Source organism: Onychostoma macrolepis, chromosome 15 (genome assembly GCF_012432095.1).
Source record: "Onychostoma macrolepis isolate SWU-2019 chromosome 15, ASM1243209v1, whole genome shotgun sequence".
NCBI classification, from domain to species: Eukaryota; Metazoa; Chordata; class Actinopteri; order Cypriniformes; family Cyprinidae; genus Onychostoma; species Onychostoma macrolepis.
In genome coordinates this window covers 15,915,210-15,934,247 of record NC_081169.1, presented here as the reverse complement: position 1 = coordinate 15,934,247, position 19,038 = coordinate 15,915,210, and the positions used below count along the sequence as shown (strand labels likewise).

At 35.0% G+C, this 19,038-nt stretch overlaps 2 protein-coding genes across 3 annotated transcripts; both read left to right on the top strand.

The window, feature by feature from the left end:
• Positions 1-182: 182 nt before the first annotated feature.
• Positions 183-7,168, top strand: hmbsb (hydroxymethylbilane synthase, b). 2 transcript variants are annotated; one of them, XM_058744593.1, is made up of 14 exons: positions 183-340; positions 907-960; positions 1,906-1,978; positions 2,081-2,130; positions 2,233-2,288; positions 2,464-2,541; positions 2,773-2,850; positions 3,428-3,503; positions 3,648-3,761; positions 3,881-3,919; positions 4,026-4,145; positions 5,133-5,186; positions 5,492-5,578; positions 5,679-7,166. In XM_058744593.1, the coding sequence occupies exons 1-14, from the start codon at positions 317-319 to the stop codon at positions 5,856-5,858; spliced, it is 1,083 nt and encodes a 360-aa protein (XP_058600576.1). In that variant the 5' UTR covers positions 183-316; the 3' UTR covers positions 5,859-7,166. The 2 variants fall into 2 exon arrangements, with proteins under 2 accessions (XP_058600576.1, XP_058600575.1); XM_058744592.1 differs by lacking the exon at positions 183-340 and adding an exon at positions 738-824 and having other exon boundaries at positions 5,679-7,168.
• A 1,102-nt stretch (positions 7,169-8,270) lies between these two features.
• abcg4b (ATP-binding cassette, sub-family G (WHITE), member 4b) lies at positions 8,271-18,681 on the top strand. Its single transcript, XM_058745643.1, has 15 exons — positions 8,271-8,448; positions 10,067-10,307; positions 12,636-12,753; positions 13,334-13,466; positions 13,632-13,682; positions 13,774-13,919; positions 14,020-14,143; positions 14,217-14,331; positions 14,494-14,636; positions 15,005-15,103; positions 15,731-15,899; positions 16,048-16,148; positions 16,316-16,474; positions 16,554-16,672; positions 17,636-18,681. Exons 2-15 carry the CDS (start codon positions 10,076-10,078, stop codon positions 17,859-17,861), a joined length of 1,935 nt encoding a protein of 644 aa, XP_058601626.1. The 5' UTR covers positions 8,271-8,448; positions 10,067-10,075; the 3' UTR covers positions 17,862-18,681.
• The last annotated feature ends 357 nt before the right edge of the window (positions 18,682-19,038 follow it).

Here is a 19,038-nt window from a genome sequence, read left to right as displayed (position 1 = left end):
GGGGTGGAGATGGTAGGTTTAGGGGTGGACATGGCTGGGTTTAGGGATCAGGGGGTGGAGACGGGTAGGTTTCGGTATATGTAAGGTGGGAGGAGTTGGATCTGGAGCCAACCTCGCCCCCTGTATCTTGTGTTCTGCGCATTGTGACTTTTATTTTGAAATTCAAAATGCCGCACTTTGCGGAAGTCACACTCAACCGGTAACCGTCGTAAATGACATTTGTCCCAGTTCAGTATTTTCTCATTTACAATCATGAATGAGAAATTACTTTAACTTCAACGAGATCAGCACTAAATAACTTGGATCATCTTGCAAAATGTCGGAAAAGACAAACCTACAGGTAAGCCTATGTTGTCATTCATTCGCTAACGTTACTCAAAATGGGAGAAGTCATTTTGAGAGAGTAAGTTAATCAAAACCAAATTTAACTCTAATTTAACCGTTTTTATTTTACATCGCTCGTAAACCATACAGTGTAGCTCCGTTAGTTATGCGATTATGGCATAATTGTTATTTTGGTTTAGGTCTAGTGGTTAATGAGAAGTTACTTCTGAACCACCTTTACCCAAAAAGTTTTAGTGTAACGTTAATATTCTCGAATACTAAATCTCTCTATATGAATGGTGCTCTTTACTCCTCCCTTGTGTGTAACGGACACAGTGAATAGGCATTATTGTCTTATCTACTGAAGCCAGGACACTGGGGCGTAGTGCCTCCTTCATCAGTCTGTCCTGCTTCATATTCTCTATACATTGCTTTCTCTTCCTCTGAAGACTCCAGCTAATTTCACTACAATGGCAGATGGACCTTATAAATACATTAGGGTCAGAACATAATCCAAATTAACATGTTAGTCTGTGGTATTTGTGTTGGTACTGATTTTTGCTTAAAATCTTTCTTTTACAGGATGCTGATGGCAAAGTCAGCAGGGTGATCCGTGTTGGCACCAGAAAAAGCCAGGTAAACTATCTTACGTACAATTATTGTATATGGTCTATTTTTTTTCTAAATCACAACCCATACATATTCATTTCAAATGCTCTGTAAAAAAAAAAAAAAAAAAGTATTTGTTATATATTTAAAATTACGTTGGCAAAGCTGAAATTGCAGCTGTCATTACTAAAGTCTTCATTGTCACGTGATCTTTCAGAAATCGTTCTAATATGCTGATACTCAAATATTTCTTCTTATTATCAATGTTGAAAACAGTTATGCTGCTTAATGTTTTTCTGGAAATTTTATCACATTTATTTCAGTATTCTTTGACTAATAAAATTTTTTAAAAACAGCATTTATTTGAAATTGAAATCTTTTGTATTATAAATGTCTTTATTGATACTTTTGATCAATTTAAAAGATCCTTGCTGAATTAAAGTGTTTATTTCTTAAAAAAATTATTACTGATCCCAAACTTTTAAACTGTAGTTTACATGCAAATTAGATAATCTAAATAAAATATTGCTAAAATATCTACCCATTTTCATCACCTGATAAATTGGAGATATTTAAATGTACACGTTTCAGTTTTTATGACTGCTTATCATTGGAATAATCCATGTGTTTAAAGTACCAATGTGTCTTAATTATATTCTCAAGTTTTCGAAAATAAGTTTTTACTTTTACTTTCCATATTATAAATAATGTGTGTATATTTTGCCTCATCATCACTTAGTAGTACAAGTGTTGCATAGACAAATGTAGGTTTGTAAGTTTGATTGGGTGGGCCAGTTGTGGTGATGGCTTTGATAAGATTTCTGTCTTTGTTAGGGTGGGTACAATAGTGCTTAGTTTAAGTAAAGAAACCAGTTACAGCCCTAGACAAGAAGATTAGCTTTAAAAGACCTTCATATTTTGTGGGAAATGAAATATTGTTGAACCTTTTTGTTACTTTTTTCCCTTTTTCAGCTGGCTCGAATTCAGACTGACAGTGTTGTAGAGAAACTCAAGGAGTTACACCCTGATGTTATTTTTGAAATAGGTAAGAGATCATTGTTGGTTATTTGTAATTGAGTTTAGCATGGATGATATAGTTAATATTCACTCACCTTAAATTGATTTCAATCTTTCTATTTTGTTTCAGTGGCTATGTCAACAACAGGAGATAAAATACTTGACACAGCTTTATCCAAAGTAAGTCCAAATTAAAGTAGAATAATTGATTATTCAATAAAGTGATACTGATGTTATAATTAATTAGTTTTGTAAATGTTACTATATGTATTTGTGTTAAAGATTGGAGAAAAGAGTCTCTTCACAAAGGAACTGGAAAATGCTTTGGAAAAAAATGAGTGAGTCTATCCTTCATTACTTCTTTATATCATTCATGTATACTTATATCAACTCATGTATACAGATTTGTTCACTGGTCCTTTGGTGAATTTGATGTTTCAGGGGTTTGTACTGCTACACTGGTGCTTATGTTTCAGTATGAATAATGCTGTTGTAAAATTTGTGTCTCTATAGGGTGGACCTGGTCGTGCACTCTTTGAAAGACTTGCCAACTGTTCTTCCTGTGGGCTTCACTATAGGATCTGTGCTGAAGTAAGGGAATCACAATACACTCTGTGTTCTGAAGTGCTTATATATCCCTCCATATCTGAAGAGTCTTTTATCTTAAAAGTAGCTGACATGTCATGTTACAGACAAACGTCAACCTAAATATTCATAAATAATTATTAAATTGTATGGAAAAACTGATATAGGGTATTGCTCATTGCAAATCCTTTTTAATCTATGGGCAGCATTGTGATTAACATTTCCTTCTCTTCAAAGGCGAGAAAACCCCCATGATGCTGTTGTCTTGCACCCCAAACATAAAGGCAAATGTCTAGACTCTCTAGCCAACAAGAGGTAAAAGCGGTGGCCAGTACACAGAACTATATTTTTAAATATATGTTAAAGTACACTAGCATTTAAAAGTTAGAAGTTTTAAGAAATTGATAGTTTCATTCAGCAAAGATGCATTAATAAATTGATCAAATGTGATAATTAACATTAATAATGTTACAAAAGATTTCTATTTCAAATAAATGCTGTTCTTTTGAGCTTTCTGTTTATCAAAAAATCCACACTGATATTTATAAAGAATGATTTTTAAACAGCAAATTAGCATATCAGAATGATTTCTGAAGGATCATGTGACTGAATACTGGAGTAACGGCTGCTGAAAATTCAGCTTTGCATCACAGGAATAAATTACATTTTAAAATATTTTTTTATAGAAAACAGTTATTTGAAATTGTAATAATATTTCACAATATTACTATGGTTACTGTTTTTGGTTCTAATAAAAGCAGTCTTGCTAAGCATGAAAGACTTCATTGAAATTTTAATGTTTTTTTTTAAATCGTAGTGATATATTTTAGATATGTAAATATTTGCAGGATATGTGTTTTCTTGAATAATAAATTATATTTTATATTTGAAGTGTTATAGGTACCAGTTCTCTTCGCCGGGCCGCACAGCTAAAGAAGAGATTTCCTCATCTAGAGTTTAAAGACATTGTATCTTTCAGTGCAGTGCAGCATTTTTAAAAACTATTCCTGTTATTGTATGTAGATGCAGATAACAAGTAAATTATAATTTCAGCGTATTAACAAGCAGTTGATGTTTTGTGTGAGGTTATACCTTAACAGTTGTGTTAACAGAGAGGTAATCTCAACACTCGTCTAAAGAAACTTGATGAAAAAGATGACTTTTCAGCCATCATTTTAGCCGCAGCTGGTCTTCGGAGAATGGGCTGGGAGAATCGCATCAGCCAGGTGCCTCTATCCTACTTTGATGAAACTAAAATGCAAATACAATAAAGATTATTGCATCATTTAATTGATAAGCAATTCTATAATGCATGTTGACCTCGGTTGTTATCATATTGCTTCAGATCCTTGGGCATGATGACTGCATGTATGCAGTTGGACAGGTGGGTAACATTCAGTGTTGCTTTTGTCCTGATCTCCTGCACAGCAGTAAGTGCATTTGTTCCTTCACACTGAACCTTACATGCTGCTCTTACTGTCTTGTTAAAGGGCGCTCTGGCAGTCGAAGTGAGGGCTCGAGACCAGGACATCCTGGAAATGGTGTCAGTATTAAATGACTCAGACACCGTGCTGAGGTGCATCTCAGAGAGAGCCTTCCTCAAACACCTGGTAGGCATCCTGCCGCACTATAATACTCCTCACACCTATTTTTCAATCAATGACGTCTTTCAATAGTTTGGGGTCGGTAAGATTTGTAATGTTTTTGAAAGAAGTTCTCTTATGCTAACCAAGGCTGCATTTGTTAAAACATATTGTGAGATATTATTGCAATTTAAAATAAATGTTTTTTATTTTATCATATTTTAAAATGTAATTTATTCCTGTGATGGCAAACCTGAATTTTCAGCATCATTATTCCAGTCTTCAGTGTCACATGATCCTTCAGAAATTGATCTAAAATACTGATATGGTGCTCAAGAAACTAGGGCTGCAAAATGATCAATTGCGATTAATTGCATTCAGAATAAAAGTTAGTTTACATACTATATGTTTGTGTACTGTGTATATTTATTATGTATATCATGTGTATATATTAAGGAAAAATGTGTTAGATTTATATTTATATATAATATAAATGTTATAATATATTTATATATAATATAAATTATATGCAAGTATAAATATATAAATATTTCTTAAAATATATGCATATGTGTGTGTGTGTGTGTGTTTATATACTGTATATATAATAAATATACACAGTACACACACATATAGTATGTAAACATAAACTTTTATTTTGAATGTGATTAATAATCACGATTAATCGTTTTGCCGCCCTACAAGAAACATTTTAATGGAGAATCACAATGGCGAAAATAGTTGTGCTGCTTAATCTGTGATGTTTTTTTTTTTCAGGACTTAAATTAAATGAAATTTTATTTAAAAAAAATAAATAAATACAAAATTCTTACCAAACCCAAACTTTTAAATGGTAGTGTAAATATTTACTAATAATTTTAAAACTTTTTAAATACATTTTTTAAGGTACAGTGACAGTAAATTACAATTTACTTTAATTACAAAACAAATTACATTGTCATTAAATTGAAAACTATTTTATTTATAACTAAATGCTGAACTATTTTTTAATAGGAAGGGGGATGCAGTGTTCCAGTTGCTGTTTACACTGAAGTTAAGAATTCACAGGTAGTGAAGAGCTTGATGCTGTTTTACTATCTACTCAACTACACTGTAAAAAGTGATAAGTTGACTTAACTTAAAAAAATTGAGGAAACGCGTTGCCTTAAAATGATTAAGTACATAATAATTTTTTTTTTTTAAAGTTAAGTGTACTTGACAGTTCAATTAACTTATTTTTTTTAATTATCATTTACTTAAAAATTTTAAGGCAACGGGCTTCCTCAATTTTTTTAAGTTATGTCAACTTATCACTTTTTACAGTGTAGAAAGACTGAAAGACAGACCTGAATAACTGTGAGATCGTTTTACAGCTTTACCTGACTGGAGCGGTGTACAGTCTCGATGGTTCAGACAGTCTGAAGGAGACCATGCAGACAAGCATCAGCTCTGACAATCAGGTTGTTAATCCATAACAATATAGATACAAAAATTCCAATATTCTGAATCCTTCTTTGAATTTTACACTGATTTGAGCATCTGTAACCTTATTATAACCAGGTTGAGGAGCAGGAAAAAGTTGACGAGAAGGTCCAGCGTGTGGGCATCACTGCTTTAAAGGTGTCAGAAGCAGCCCAGGACGCTGCAGTGAAGTTAGGAGTGGACCTCGGAAATCTGCTGCTCAGCAAAGGGGCCAAAGAGATACTGACTGTAGCCAGACAGCTGAATGATGCACGATAGGTATATAACAGTCCTTATCTGTAGCTGAAGACCAACCACCCCCTTCCTGAAGTATTTTTATACAATTCAGTGTCAACATGTGTTATTATGTCATCCGATGGCCTTATATTTTGTGTGTTATTAAGATATTGGTGAATTTTTCACAGAAAATGTTTCTTTGTATTTACAGAAGTTTAATGAAGGTCAATATGCAGTTACTACTTAAAACAGACTTGCAGTATGATGCATAACAATAATGCCAAAATAATGACTCCACTATTCACAGAAGTATAACAGAGACACTGGCAAACATGAACTACATCCGCATTACAGAGAGCTAATAGGTAGAAATGATTTTTGCTCTCATATTAAGCCATGAACACGCAATCATGCCTTTTAAGACGGTGTGTGTTGTATCTAAACACATGCTTATTTGAAACTTGAATTATTCTGGGGTGTACATTTTCTGAAGCTGCTTGAAGTATCATCTATATTTTACCTTCACTGACTCTAGTTATATGCTCATGTGAAGATGTACAGCATAACCTGTGAACCACTACAAAATGTTTTTGTATGATTGAGTCAGCTGTTTTTTCCCCCCCCATAGATATAGGGTTTGATTAGTAGAATGTTTTTCATTCCATCTCAGATATTTGTTACTAATATATTTTATGCATTTGTTAAATGTCGTCATTGAACTCTTTAAATTAAATCTAACATTTGTGCCTGAAAATTCAATATATCACCTCTGCAAATGTCTTTATGTATTAGCTCTAGTCTGATGAAGATGCCATTTGTATGGAGTTTGTAAGCACTACCTGAGCCTTTTCATTCACTCCACTTAAATTCATACAAGTCCTTGCTTTATTTATTTGACTAAATGTATTTTCTGGACTTCCTCTTGTACCTGCAATTGTATGATGAAACATGATCAAACTTAGCCAGTATTCTTTTGTTGTGGTATTCTGAAACAGGTTTTTTTTTTTTTTTTGGTTGGTTGGTTGGTTTAGCTATAGTTTAACTCATTCCATATTGAATCAATGCGAGTATATGCAGGATTCTTAGAATGTACTGAAATTACAGAATTCTGTAGATTTATGGCCATTTCAGAGTCAGGGGTGTACTCTGAATAATTTGATAGCATTGACATTGTTTGCCATTACTTTGAAATAAGACATCTACATTTACATAAAACTGCATATTTTGTAAATTTGGAGGTTTTAAGCAGAGTTGTTTGGTTTTACGAACTGTATTTTCCAGTCCCAAATAAATCAAGCAGTATAGATGCAGTTATGTGGTTTTGACTTTTTTTCAATCTATTATACAAAAACTGCCTTAGACAGTGAGACACCACTAGGTGTCACACATTTTATTTTTATTTTTAAATAAGCTTTACTCAAGACCTTGGTTGAGGGTATTGGGGATAATAAATAAACTATATCATTATTACAACAATTATTGATTTTGCTTGTGTGTTGAGAGTTAATGTGAAGAAGAGAAGACGAGTTAAGCAAAGAGAAAAGAGTGTAGAATTAATGGTCTTGATTGAAACCCTAAAATATCAGAGAGGATATTATGTTCTTGTTTTTCATTTATTGTATAAAGATGTGCTGAAAGAATTAGGGGATATTTTGTGACTGAAGAGGAATAAAATACAGATTAAATCATTATGCACACCAATACATGAATAAAGAATATAAAAATGCATATTTTAAGGTACATTATGGAAATAAGGCAGCTGCAAACTGTGATTGGATGGGGGAAATTTGGGCTAGCTTTCAATTTTATAACAACAGTTATGAGATATATTTGTTTTTTTCTTGGACCTGGCAACCCTGCTCTGAACACTTAGCCTAACATAAAAAAAAAAAGATTTTTTGTCAAATTTATTTATTATAGATGCATACTTTTCAAGATTGATGTTTCATATATATCCAAATTCCAGGTACCAGGTGGCATTTAGACAGTGAAGGACTCTCAGATGTCAAGCTTAGACTCGTCCAGATGTGTTCTTGTTCTGAGGGTGAACTTGTTTTATTAGCGCGCGGCTTCTTCTGGCAACCAGTTGTGGCATGTTGCCATCCATCAAGTCCACTCATTTTCACAGGAAATTACATAACACACTGTCCACAGACGTCTATAATCGCATGCCTGCTTTAATAAACAAACATGCATTTAAAAAAACGTAGGCTACATATTTGTGCGGCACTCACATTTTTGTACTGATTTTTTAAAATATGTAAAACATAATTTAAATATTTAATAAATACTAAACTAAATAAATAAAGTAACACTATCATGCAACAAATATCAAAAGATAAGTAGATAAATAATATATTTTTTGGTTTGTTTTGGTTTCCACGTGACCGCGAGCTGAGCGTGCAGGTCTTCTTTGGCTCTTGGGGCATCATTGGTGGTCTGTCTTCTGTTCCGTCCATCCCAGGTTTTGCGTCACACTCGCCACCAAACTCTCCTTCAGGACTCAGTTTTCATTCAGTTCTGTACAGGATTACCAGCGGCGCAGGACCTGTTTCTGTTACTTACTGTAAAGAGAAAAGTGGCCTACATTTCAGCACTTAAACGAAATATTTCCCCTTGAGTGTGAGCCTGGGTAAGTGATTTCAAGAATTTGGTTTCCAGCCTTTGCAGTTCGTTGTCAAGCAGTAGCATAATTTAACAATAGCTGTCTTATCATCTGTGACTGATTTACAACAGCATAGCGTCTAAAAATACATTTTATATATATAAATATATATTTTAATCATATTACTAGGCTACACTATGCTATACTGTGCCATGCCATATTATTATACTATATCTTAAGAAGTTTTGATAACCTTAACTAGGTTTTCTTTATTAAGTAATAGTGTAAAATCATATAATATATTTATATTTTTAAATATGTATGTGGTCTGTAAATATATGTGCATGGTATTAAGAGAGATAAAACTACTGATTCTTGTGGATTAGCCTACAAACAGCATAAAGACCACAAAGCAAAGTCTTGATTCTTTATATTGGCCTATTTGGGGTTATTAACCCTTAAAAGGGCAGGCACAAAATAATACATTACTGTTTTCTAATACTTTAGGGCTCATATAATACAATTTCATGTTTCTTTGCTTTTCTTTAATACAATTTCATATATCTTTTATAATTTTTTTTTCTTTCCAGAAATTAAGCCTTCTCACTTACTTTTCTCATATATTTACCATTTAAAGGGTTAATGTTCACAAAATTATTGAATACATATACCATTTCAACAATCCTCGTTTTATGATACAAACTGTATGTCACATGTTTGTGGATGTGTGTTATGTAACACTTTTGTATATTAACATGCACAATATTTCACCAAACAGTGGGCAAAAAAATCAGAGGAGTGGTGATAATTTGTTCTACACATGTCTATGAAAAATTCTGATTATGTTTCATTGGTTATAATACATTCCAACAAGATTTCCATTGTACAGGCTGTCTCCACACGGCACAATCCACTAATTGTCATGTGAACACTGGAGCGATCCCCTCCTAGCTAGTGTTCTCTGTGGGACTGAGCCAGCGATGTCTGTCTCTGACCTGGCTACTCACATTCTCTGATTTCGCTCTTCCTTTTGGCTCCAAACTCCAGGGACTTACATCTAGCTAGTCAATTCAATGTGTCAGCATAATGCAGTCTCTCGGAGGAAACCAAATCCCAGCCTTTTAGAAGAGCTCCAAATTCTAAAACAGATCAATTTGACAGAGTAGGGGCCAATCCTGAAAGAGCAGACAGTGTAAAGGGGTTTGCATTTCAAGGGGAAAGTATAGGAAGACGATCCCATTGGAGAATTCTCATTTTGAATAGTGATGTACAATATGATGACTCTTAGCATTTCTTTAATAGTAGACAGTGATGATAGATGTAAAAATGTAACTATGTAGTTTATCATGGATCAGGGTGTTCTGTACTTTTCTTTTGATACATTTTTATACAGAACATTGCAGTAATGGCTGCTAAAAATTCAACTTTTCGTCACAGGAATAAATTATTTTAAAATACGTTAAAATAGAAAACAGATATTGTATACTGTAATAATATTTCGCAATATTTTTTATTTTTTTACTGTATTTCTGATCAAATAAATGCAGCCTTGGGGAGAATAAGAGACATGTTTGAATAACATTAAAAAAAACAACAATTTTTGACCGATATGGTCACAGCACTGAATGATTTTTGCACTCTTTAGACCTTTGGAATGGCAGTGAAGGCATCTGATCTTGGGTCAGTAAGTATCACTATGGAGGACAGCCTGTGTAATGGAGGAACACAGCCACAGGAAGCTCCACTGCTAACCCATCTGAAAAAGGTAGAGAACCACATCACAGAGGCACAGCGCTTCTCTCACCTGCCCAAACGCACTACTGTGGACCTGGAGTTCAGAGACCTGTCCTACACCATCAGAGAAGGGCCGTGCTGGAAGAAACAAGGTCAGGAGATCATATTTTACACATTTTGATCAAGGTAATCATAAATAATCTGTCAAACTCATTTAAGTCATCGGTCCTAAATAGTGCATGACTTGTAGTTTTCACCTCATTAATTTGAAACAGACCTTAAGGATGGAGTCTTTATAAGACATTTTCATAATCATAAGACACCATCATCAGAAGTGTCAAAAAAAAGAAAAGAAAAGAAAAATAATTCAATTTTATATTTATAAAAAGTTATTTATAAAATGCATAAATTAATTAATAATGCACAAATATATATTTGAGATAAATTTTATATATTATACAAAATAGCTAAAAATAGATTATTGTTGGTTATGAGGCAATTTAAAACCATTTTTATAAAAATATAATTGTGTGAAAGTTTTTGCAAAAAACTTTAACCTCTTAACTGTCACCGTCCACCCTGTGGGACGCCTACGTTTACTTCACTATTTTACAATTAAATCCTAATCTAATCATGACAAACTATATATCGTTGGAAAGGTCTAAGAATCCTAAATAGGTATTTTACCACTTTTTCTGTTAAAAAATTATGTAGGAAAAGTAATAGATTAATTTATGACAAGAGTGCACCTGAAATAAATCTACATCATAACAGGAGTTCTGACCTTTGTCACAGAAAGTCTTCTTAGTTGCCTTTTTCTCTATCACGAATTAGAAATCAGAAGAAATTATTTATCAGTAGAAAACTTAAAATCTCAAAATTCATCCTTTGAAACCCATTTTAAAATCAGACATTGCATTACCATGGAAATGGTACATTAAAATCATGTTACAAAATATTTTCATTCATGAATTATAAAATTTAAGTTTGGATAGTGCACTATAATGTCTCTGTTCAAAACTGTGAGTGACAGTTAAGGGGTTAAAGAAAAGAGACAAATGGTTTATCAATAATGCATCTGTCAAAACTCAAGGGAGAGACAAAGTGGAGCAGGAAACAAGACAGAATGAAGGAGAAAGATAAAAATAGAGAAAACGGACAACTCAGAGGTCCTCTGTGAATAATTGTTCACAAATTAACAGAAAAGCAGAGAAATCCAATCTTAGAAATAAAATGGAGCCTAAATGATGGTTACTGTGTGTGTAATATTAGACTATTATTACATATCTTTTGGCTATATAAGTCAAATAGGAAATTAAACAGGTCTTGGCTAGATGCATAGCAACTTATGTTCATGTACAAAGCAGAATACAGTAAGCAATTTTAATTTAGCAGCTTAGCATACAAAGGAGATTAAAATCACATTAGAACGAGTACCAAGACTAATGGAGGCCTTTTTGCTTTCCTATCAGACCTTTAGATCTATTGATTTGCAGGTAGCGTCATGAATGCTGGTATCTCATACTGATCACTTCTGTTTTTATCTAATGAAGCTGACTCATGCACAGTCTAGTCATGCTCTGTCTGGCCTGAAGATAGCAGATGGTTCTTTACTCTTATGATTTATCGGTGAAAGCAAATCAGTGTGGAAGATTCCACTCTTTTACAGCCTTCAAATGGCAACAGGACTTTTATTTTTGCAGTGCCATCACTACAAGTAGTTTAAATTAGATTAGATCACATCTGGGGAGAAAAAAGTTTCAATTCGAAATTGGCTTCTGACATCATCCTAATTCTTGTGCCTTTTTATGCTGACTTATGCACGATGATGATCAGATACAGAATGGAAAATAATTGTAAATATGATAAATGCGAATGTAAAAGTGATAAATGTAATTCGCACTTCCTATGTTTCCACTGTACCTTTCCATTGTGGCCTAAAGGAAAAGTAACCAATAATGATAAAATGGCAGTCGTTAAATGATTTCTAAACATTCAGTGGACATGTATGGGAATAAAGTCAAAGGGTAAAGGAGAGGGCTTTCCTGTGATCTGACTGTGAGAACAGAGCTTTTGGGCTAATATGCTGATAATTAGGGTGCCTTGCTTTGAAATACTGTAAGTCAGACTTTTTTTTTTTTTTTAAATACTATATCAGTGACTCGTAAAAATGTCATAATGAGATCTTTCGGTCTTATGCGGTGGGTGAAAGCCATCGTGGTGGACTCATAGAAAGGTCAATGTGCAGACTTGTCCAGAATGGTTTAATTAGCCACTGTACTTAAAGGTTTTGGAGCCTAATTCTTTCATCACCTTTATCGCTCGCTTTCTCACATTTCTTAGCTTTGGAGAAATATGTAGTACAGTCATGAGGTTCACGGATTAAACCATACTTCTTATTTGAAGGGATTAACTGCAAGTGGACCGTTTGTTCCAAAGGAGAACCGTATGATGCCAAGCATATTTTTTTTTTCTTCCAGGTTATAAGGCCTTACTCAAGTGTCTGTCGGGGAAGTTTTGCAGTCGGGAACTCATTGGCATTATGGGCCCCTCTGGGGCTGGAAAATCCACTTTGATGAACATCCTGGCGGGATACAGGTGAGGATACAGTAGGTGCAAGAGTGATCTGAACAAAAATAGCGAGAAAGCATGCTTTTTTTTCATTCCAATTGTTTGTATTATTGGTCAGCTTTATTGTGAATTTCAAAAAATTGCTAATAAATACATTAAATCTTGAAAGCTTCCATACCTATCCATTGCTGGTTGTCAGTGTTGGGGAGTAACTAGTTACATGTAACGGCATTACGTAATTTAATTACAAAATAAATGTAACTGTAATCAGTTATCATAGCTATTAAACTATTTCTTGTAATGCTTTTAAATCTGTATTTAACCTCAGAATGGTCTCAAAGTAAGAAGAGGCACTAAAGTCTGATTTTGTGGGTGCTGCGCTTTAAAATTAAATGATTATAATCTTAATTCCAGTGATGAGTAACCAGTGTCGAGTCCTACTGTAAGGTTAAACCCTGCCTGTTTCAAAATGATTAACAGTTGAAAACATTAGAAATGTAGAAAAGTAATCAAATGTAATCATTACTTCATAAAAGTAATTGAAATAGTTATTACATTTTAAACAGGGTAACCTTCCCAACACTGCTGGCCGTCTTGTGTGTTACAGGGAAACAGGAATGACTGGAGAGATCCTGGTAAATGGAAAGCTCCGAGACCTCAGAACCTTTCGTAAAATGTCCTGTTACATTATGCAAGAGGACAAATTGCTGCCCCACTTGACTGTTCAAGAAGCAATGACGGTGAGTCTGTAGGGTGAATGGTGTAGTAAAGGATACTGCCCCCTACTGCAGGTTTGGTGCTAATGCCCAACATAACAATCACTTCCAAATGCTTACATTCACCTGCAGAAAAAAAAAAGTCATTTCTAACAAGGAACACACAGAACTCAACTAAATGTCTTCTAGGTATCAGCCAACCTGAAGCTCAATGAGGACGCAGAGGTGAAAAAAGAGCTGGTAGGTAAAGCTCATCGTCTCATTCAAACTTGCCCCAAATGTTTCCCTCTGAAATTTCACCTCTTTTCTGTGTGTTTATGTTGACATGCAGATAAAAGAAATTCTGACAGCCCTGGGACTGCATGAGTGTGTCCACACTCGAACTGTGTGTCTCTCTGGAGGCCAGTGTAAGCGGTTGGCTATCGCCCTTGAGCTAGTAAACAACCCCCCAGTCATGTTTTTTGATGAGCCCACCAGGTAATGATGGCATCGTATTGTGGAACAAATAAATCAGCATTATTTAGATGTTTGTAGCATTAACAGATTCTGTATATTTTTGTCTTGATTTTGATTTCAGTGGTTTGGATAGCGCATCTTGTTTCCAGGTAGTGTCATTGATGAAGTCTCTGGCACAAGGAGGGCGAACTATCATTTGCACTATTCATCAGCCCAGTGCCAAACTATTTGAGATGTTTGATAAGGTATGTGCATGTGCAAATCTTTTTGGAAATCTTCAGATTATGCCACTCATCATATTTCGGGTCTCCTTCACAGCTGTATATTTTAAGCCAAGGCCAGTGCATATACAAAGGAAGTGTCCCATACCTCATCCCTTATTTGAGAGGATTGGGTCTTCACTGTCCCACATACCACAATCCTGCAGATTTCAGTAAGTTTTATTTTAATGCAAAAGATTTCCATTTCAAATAAATGCTGTTCTTTTAAACATTTTCTATCCTGGGGAGGGGGTGATTTTGATGAAAAAACTGTCTGTACGTATTTGGAACCAGAATATCATGCGTCATACATTTTCCCTCTGTTTTGTGTTTAGTCATTGAAGTAGCGTCAGGAGAGTACGGGGACTTGAACCCAGTGTTGTTTGAGGCTGTTCAGGGTGGCATGTGTGCATTGGAGCAAAAGCGAAACTGTATCGACAAAACCACCGTAACCCCATGCACTGCAAAATGTGTCAAAGTGAGTGATGCAAGCTTCAGAATCTGCCTGTGGATAACATCAGTTATGCTTACTTGCACAAATTGTGGTCAGGATGTCTGCTAAACGAACTGATGCATTGTGTTCATAAGTCTCTTTCAGCTCAAAATATACTGATATGATATAACTGTCTTCTTAATTGCTTTGATGAAAGTTGACTGCCAAAGACATGATTATATAAAAGATACTTACAAGCCTGTACTTGGCACAAGAGTACATGTGGTGTCTCTGACACCTGCTTTAAATAATAAAGGCTGTCTGGGGCAGATGGTTCATGCTTTAACATAATCTTTTATATTTATTTAATTTTTCTAATGACTCATTTTGCTTTCCTACACTTGCTTTTACAGGATTCAGGGCATGTTGAGAGCCATACTTTTGCAACAAGCTCTCTGACTCAGTTCTGCATTCTCTTCAAGAGAACATTTATTACAATATGCAGAGACCAGGTACACATTTAGTTGATATCTGGTATCTCAGCCCTAAACTTTCATAATTAAGTTTTGTGTCCAAAATAACACTGAAAATGACCAAATATTTTTATTTGCTGGAAAAAAAAGAAAAGAAAAGAAAGTAAAAATGGCAATAAATAATTCAATTATTCAGCTTTATATATGTATTCCTTCTTAATAATTTAATTGTTAATCATTTGATATAATTTTTGCCACATTTAATTGTTCAAAAGTGACAGTAAAGACTTTTACTTTAAAATAGAATATTTCTATTCCAGATGAATGCTGTTTTTTTAAACATAACAGAAATTATTTGAAATATAATTTATATATATGTGTGTATATATAGTCTTAATTATGAATAATTTATATAATTATATAATTGTAATATAATTTTTTTTGCCACTTGGTGTTTTCATTGTATCATAGTGTTTTTCTCACCTAGTATAAACAGGTCTTAAAACATGAAAATTAATTTTTGCATTTATATTTTAGGAAGGGGATCATCGTATTTGGGGGCATCCTTGGCATTTTAGATCTTAATTCAATTTTAAATTATAGCTACTGAATTTTACTTCTGCAGATTAGTTTAATATGGCATTTGAAATATGTTTTTTGCACTAGGTTTTGACACATCTGCGGCTAATGTCACACATCTCCATTGGAGTGCTGATAGGCCTGCTGTACCTCAATATTGGCAATGACGCCAGCAAAGTCTTCAACAACACTGGTTTCCTCTTCTTCTCAATGCTCTTTCTCATGTTTGGAGCACTGATGCCTACAGTTCTTACCTGTACGTTAGTAAAGAGGCATGAATGCAACAGTCATGTCACAGTTTTACTGTCAACACATATAACACAATTTTTGTCTAAGGTCATGTCCTACTTTCATTCAGCGGAAGTGAAAGTGGTTAGAGTCATAGATTCTCTGTCCTCTTTCAGTTCCGCTAGAGATGGCTGTGTTTCTGAGGGAACATCTAAACTACTGGTATAGCTTGAAGGCTTACTATCTGGCTAAGACAATGGCTGACATTCCATTCCAGGTGGGTGCCTGGCTGCCTAAGCCTTACTGACTCCATTTTATGCATGATATGTGCTGAGCATATTTGGACAACGTTGAAGGTTTAATATAATGGATCTAAGACAAAGAAAACCAAGGACTTCTATAATTCCTATATTTGATATCCAGTCTTTGTCCACTCTTCCTCAGGTCCTTTGTCCCATCATGTACTGCAGTATTGTGTACTGGATGACTGAACAGCCTCCAGAGGCAAGCCGCTACTTGCTGTTTTTGGCTTTGTCGATCTGTACAGCTTTAGTAGCCCAGTCTCTTGGACTTCTAGTCGGTGCTGCCTCCACATCCCTTCAGGTACATGTTACAGCTATTAGAAGAGCTCCAGACTGCGACTAAAACATTTACGACAATAATGTAAAATCTTTCTTCGCAGGTGGCCACTTTTGTTGGTCCGGTTACAGCCATTCCGGTGCTACTATTCTCAGGGTTCTTCGTCAACTTTGACACCATTCCAGAATACCTACAATGGAGTTCCTACGTGTCCTATGTCCGGTATGCTGTTTATATCTTTAAAGGTCCCATGACATGCTGCTTTTTGGATGCTTTTATATAGGCCTAAGTGGTCCCTAGTACTGTATCTGAAGTCTCTTTCCCGAAATTCAGCCTTGGTGCAGAATTTCAGCCACTACGAGCCAGTCCCACAATGAGCTTTCCTTAGGACGTGCCATTTCTGTGTCTGTAGCTTTAAATGCTAATGAGGAGGAGAGAGGCGGGGCAAGGTGGAGGGTGGGTGTGTGGCCTTAACCAGCTTGCGGCCACGGTACCATGCGCTAATGTTGACAGTGGATGTATCGCAATGGCTCATAGACACACAGTCCTTCAAGCTTTTCAGTTTGACCCAAAATCTGATCCGGATGGAGAAGCACCGGATGAAGAAGTTGCAACTCAGCGGCTACAGCAGGACATCTCCGAATGGTTCGTTTAAAATATTATGTCTGGATACGGTACTTTAGTTGGTTTGTTTATGTATGCTGTTACAGTTATTATCATGTAGCTAATGCTAGCCATAGGCTCGGATGAAGGAACTAAAAAAATACTTTGGTGTTCATTTGTACATCCAAACACTGAGCAACTGCCGTGCTTCGCTCGTTTGCAAGCCATGATGTCTCTCGAGGAAAAAAAAATATCGCGCTCGCCTCGCACAGTAGTAGCTCATTTTCTCATGGCCGGGCAAAGCAGAGAAAGGGGAGGTAACCTTTCCCCGTATGACGGCATAAAGGGAAGATTCCAGATTGGGCCATCTGAGCTTTCATTTTCTCAAAGGCGAAGCAGGATACCCAGGGCTCGGTTTACACCGATCACCATTTCTAGCCACTGGTGGACCATAGGCAGGCTAGGGCAACTCATATTAATGTTAAAAAACCTCATAAAGTGAAATTTTCATGCCATGGGACCTTTAATACTTTTACTAGACAAATACCACATTTCATGTTTGTTTGATTGTGTTTCTGACAGGTATGGGTTTGAGGGGGTGATTTTGTCCATTTATGGGATGAACCGAACTGCGCTGGAATGTCCAGGGAGGGTTTGCAAGTTCCAAAGACCTGAAGAAGTACTGCAGTTATTAGATGTAGAAGATGCCAAGCTTTACATGGACTTCATCGTATTGGGGATTTTCTTCCTCATTCTGCGACTCGCCACTTACTTGGTTCTTCGGTACAAAATAAAGTCAGAACGATAATATTCAAGTCATGGCCTTGAATGGTCTGCAGCTCTTGTGGCCTGTTTTCAGGCTACACGTATACACTATCATTTCCAAAGGTGTCATTATCTGCTCAGGAAGATCAGATTTATTTGCTGATAATTTTCGTGTTCTGGTTTTTATATTTCATTTTGAATAAATTAATTAAATGTCATTGTCTACAGAATTGGCTTTAAAAGAAATTGAGTGAATATTTTGTTTTTCAGTGTTAAACTGATGCCGTACCAGGTGTTGGAAAAAATTTGGTGTTATGCAAGGCTGCTATATCCAAATTCAAGATGTCATACCAAATTTAAATATGCAAATGATAATTTACTGATCTTTCTCTATTCATTATGGCAGTTCTCATACTCGTTTAACTCTGGCTTTAAGCTTCCACTAACATTGCTTGATTTTTTTTTTTTTTACTCAGAGCTAATTAGAATGAAGTTTTTGCATTTCCAGTTTCACAAAGCACATCATGAACATGTTTAGCCTGAGATGAGGATGTTTACATATCATTGCACAAGTCCGAAAAGGGTTTTAATTCAAACCAGAAGACTGTGAAGGTTCACATAGTGCCTGCGTTTCTATTAAACCATTGTATCAGTCTTTTTGTATAGTAGATTTGATCAGTTTTCTCTCTTTTATGATTATTTAGTATTTTGACTTGTATTTATCTGGTGCTAAAATTTATGTATTAAAACAAAGTTATAATTTTTTTAGACCAACAAACTTTCATACTATGTATATCAGCAATGTATTGTGTAAACATGTCATACTGCCAAATGTACCTAGTGTGTTTAGAAATAAAATTATGAAATCCATCAGAAGTGCTGTTGCAATTTCAAAAGAATCTTACTGAGTGTATTATTCATAGTGGCCCATATGAGGACACAGAGGAATAATAAATGCTTTATTATAATTTATTTTATCCCTTACAATAAATAATAACAAAGCCATTTGACAGTGCCTTTCAGACGAAATGTGTTTTTTTTTTTTTTTTACATTGAGTTGACTAACTCTGATTCACTGAAATTAACCTGAAGAATAGCATGTGCAAAAGAAACTAAAGCAGCCCCACCTGTAAGCTTCAGGGAAGAGTCTTTCTAATAATTATTTTGAATTACTCAGAATCCCTTGGAGCTAAAAAGAGCTTACAGTGGTTGAAGCATTT

Bases quoted from the DNA above. Each gene is read 5' to 3' on its own strand.
- hmbsb (XM_058744592.1), top strand. From the start codon at position 795: ATGGCAGATGGACCTTATAAATACATTAGG. The intron at 2,131-2,232 runs GTAAGTCCAAAT...TTTGTGTTAAAG, and splicing joins TTGACACAGCTTTATCCAAA to ATTGGAGAAAAGAGTCTCTT. The intron at 5,187-5,491 runs GTAGTGAAGAGC...ATCGTTTTACAG, and splicing joins CTGAAGTTAAGAATTCACAG to CTTTACCTGACTGGAGCGGT.
- abcg4b (XM_058745643.1), top strand. From the start codon at position 10,076: ATGGCAGTGAAGGCATCTGATCTTGGGTCAGTAAGTATCACTATGGAG. The intron at 14,332-14,493 runs GTAAGTTTTATT...TTTTGTGTTTAG, and splicing joins CCACAATCCTGCAGATTTCA to TCATTGAAGTAGCGTCAGGA. The intron at 16,149-16,315 runs GTGGGTGCCTGG...ACTCTTCCTCAG, and splicing joins TGGCTGACATTCCATTCCAG to GTCCTTTGTCCCATCATGTA.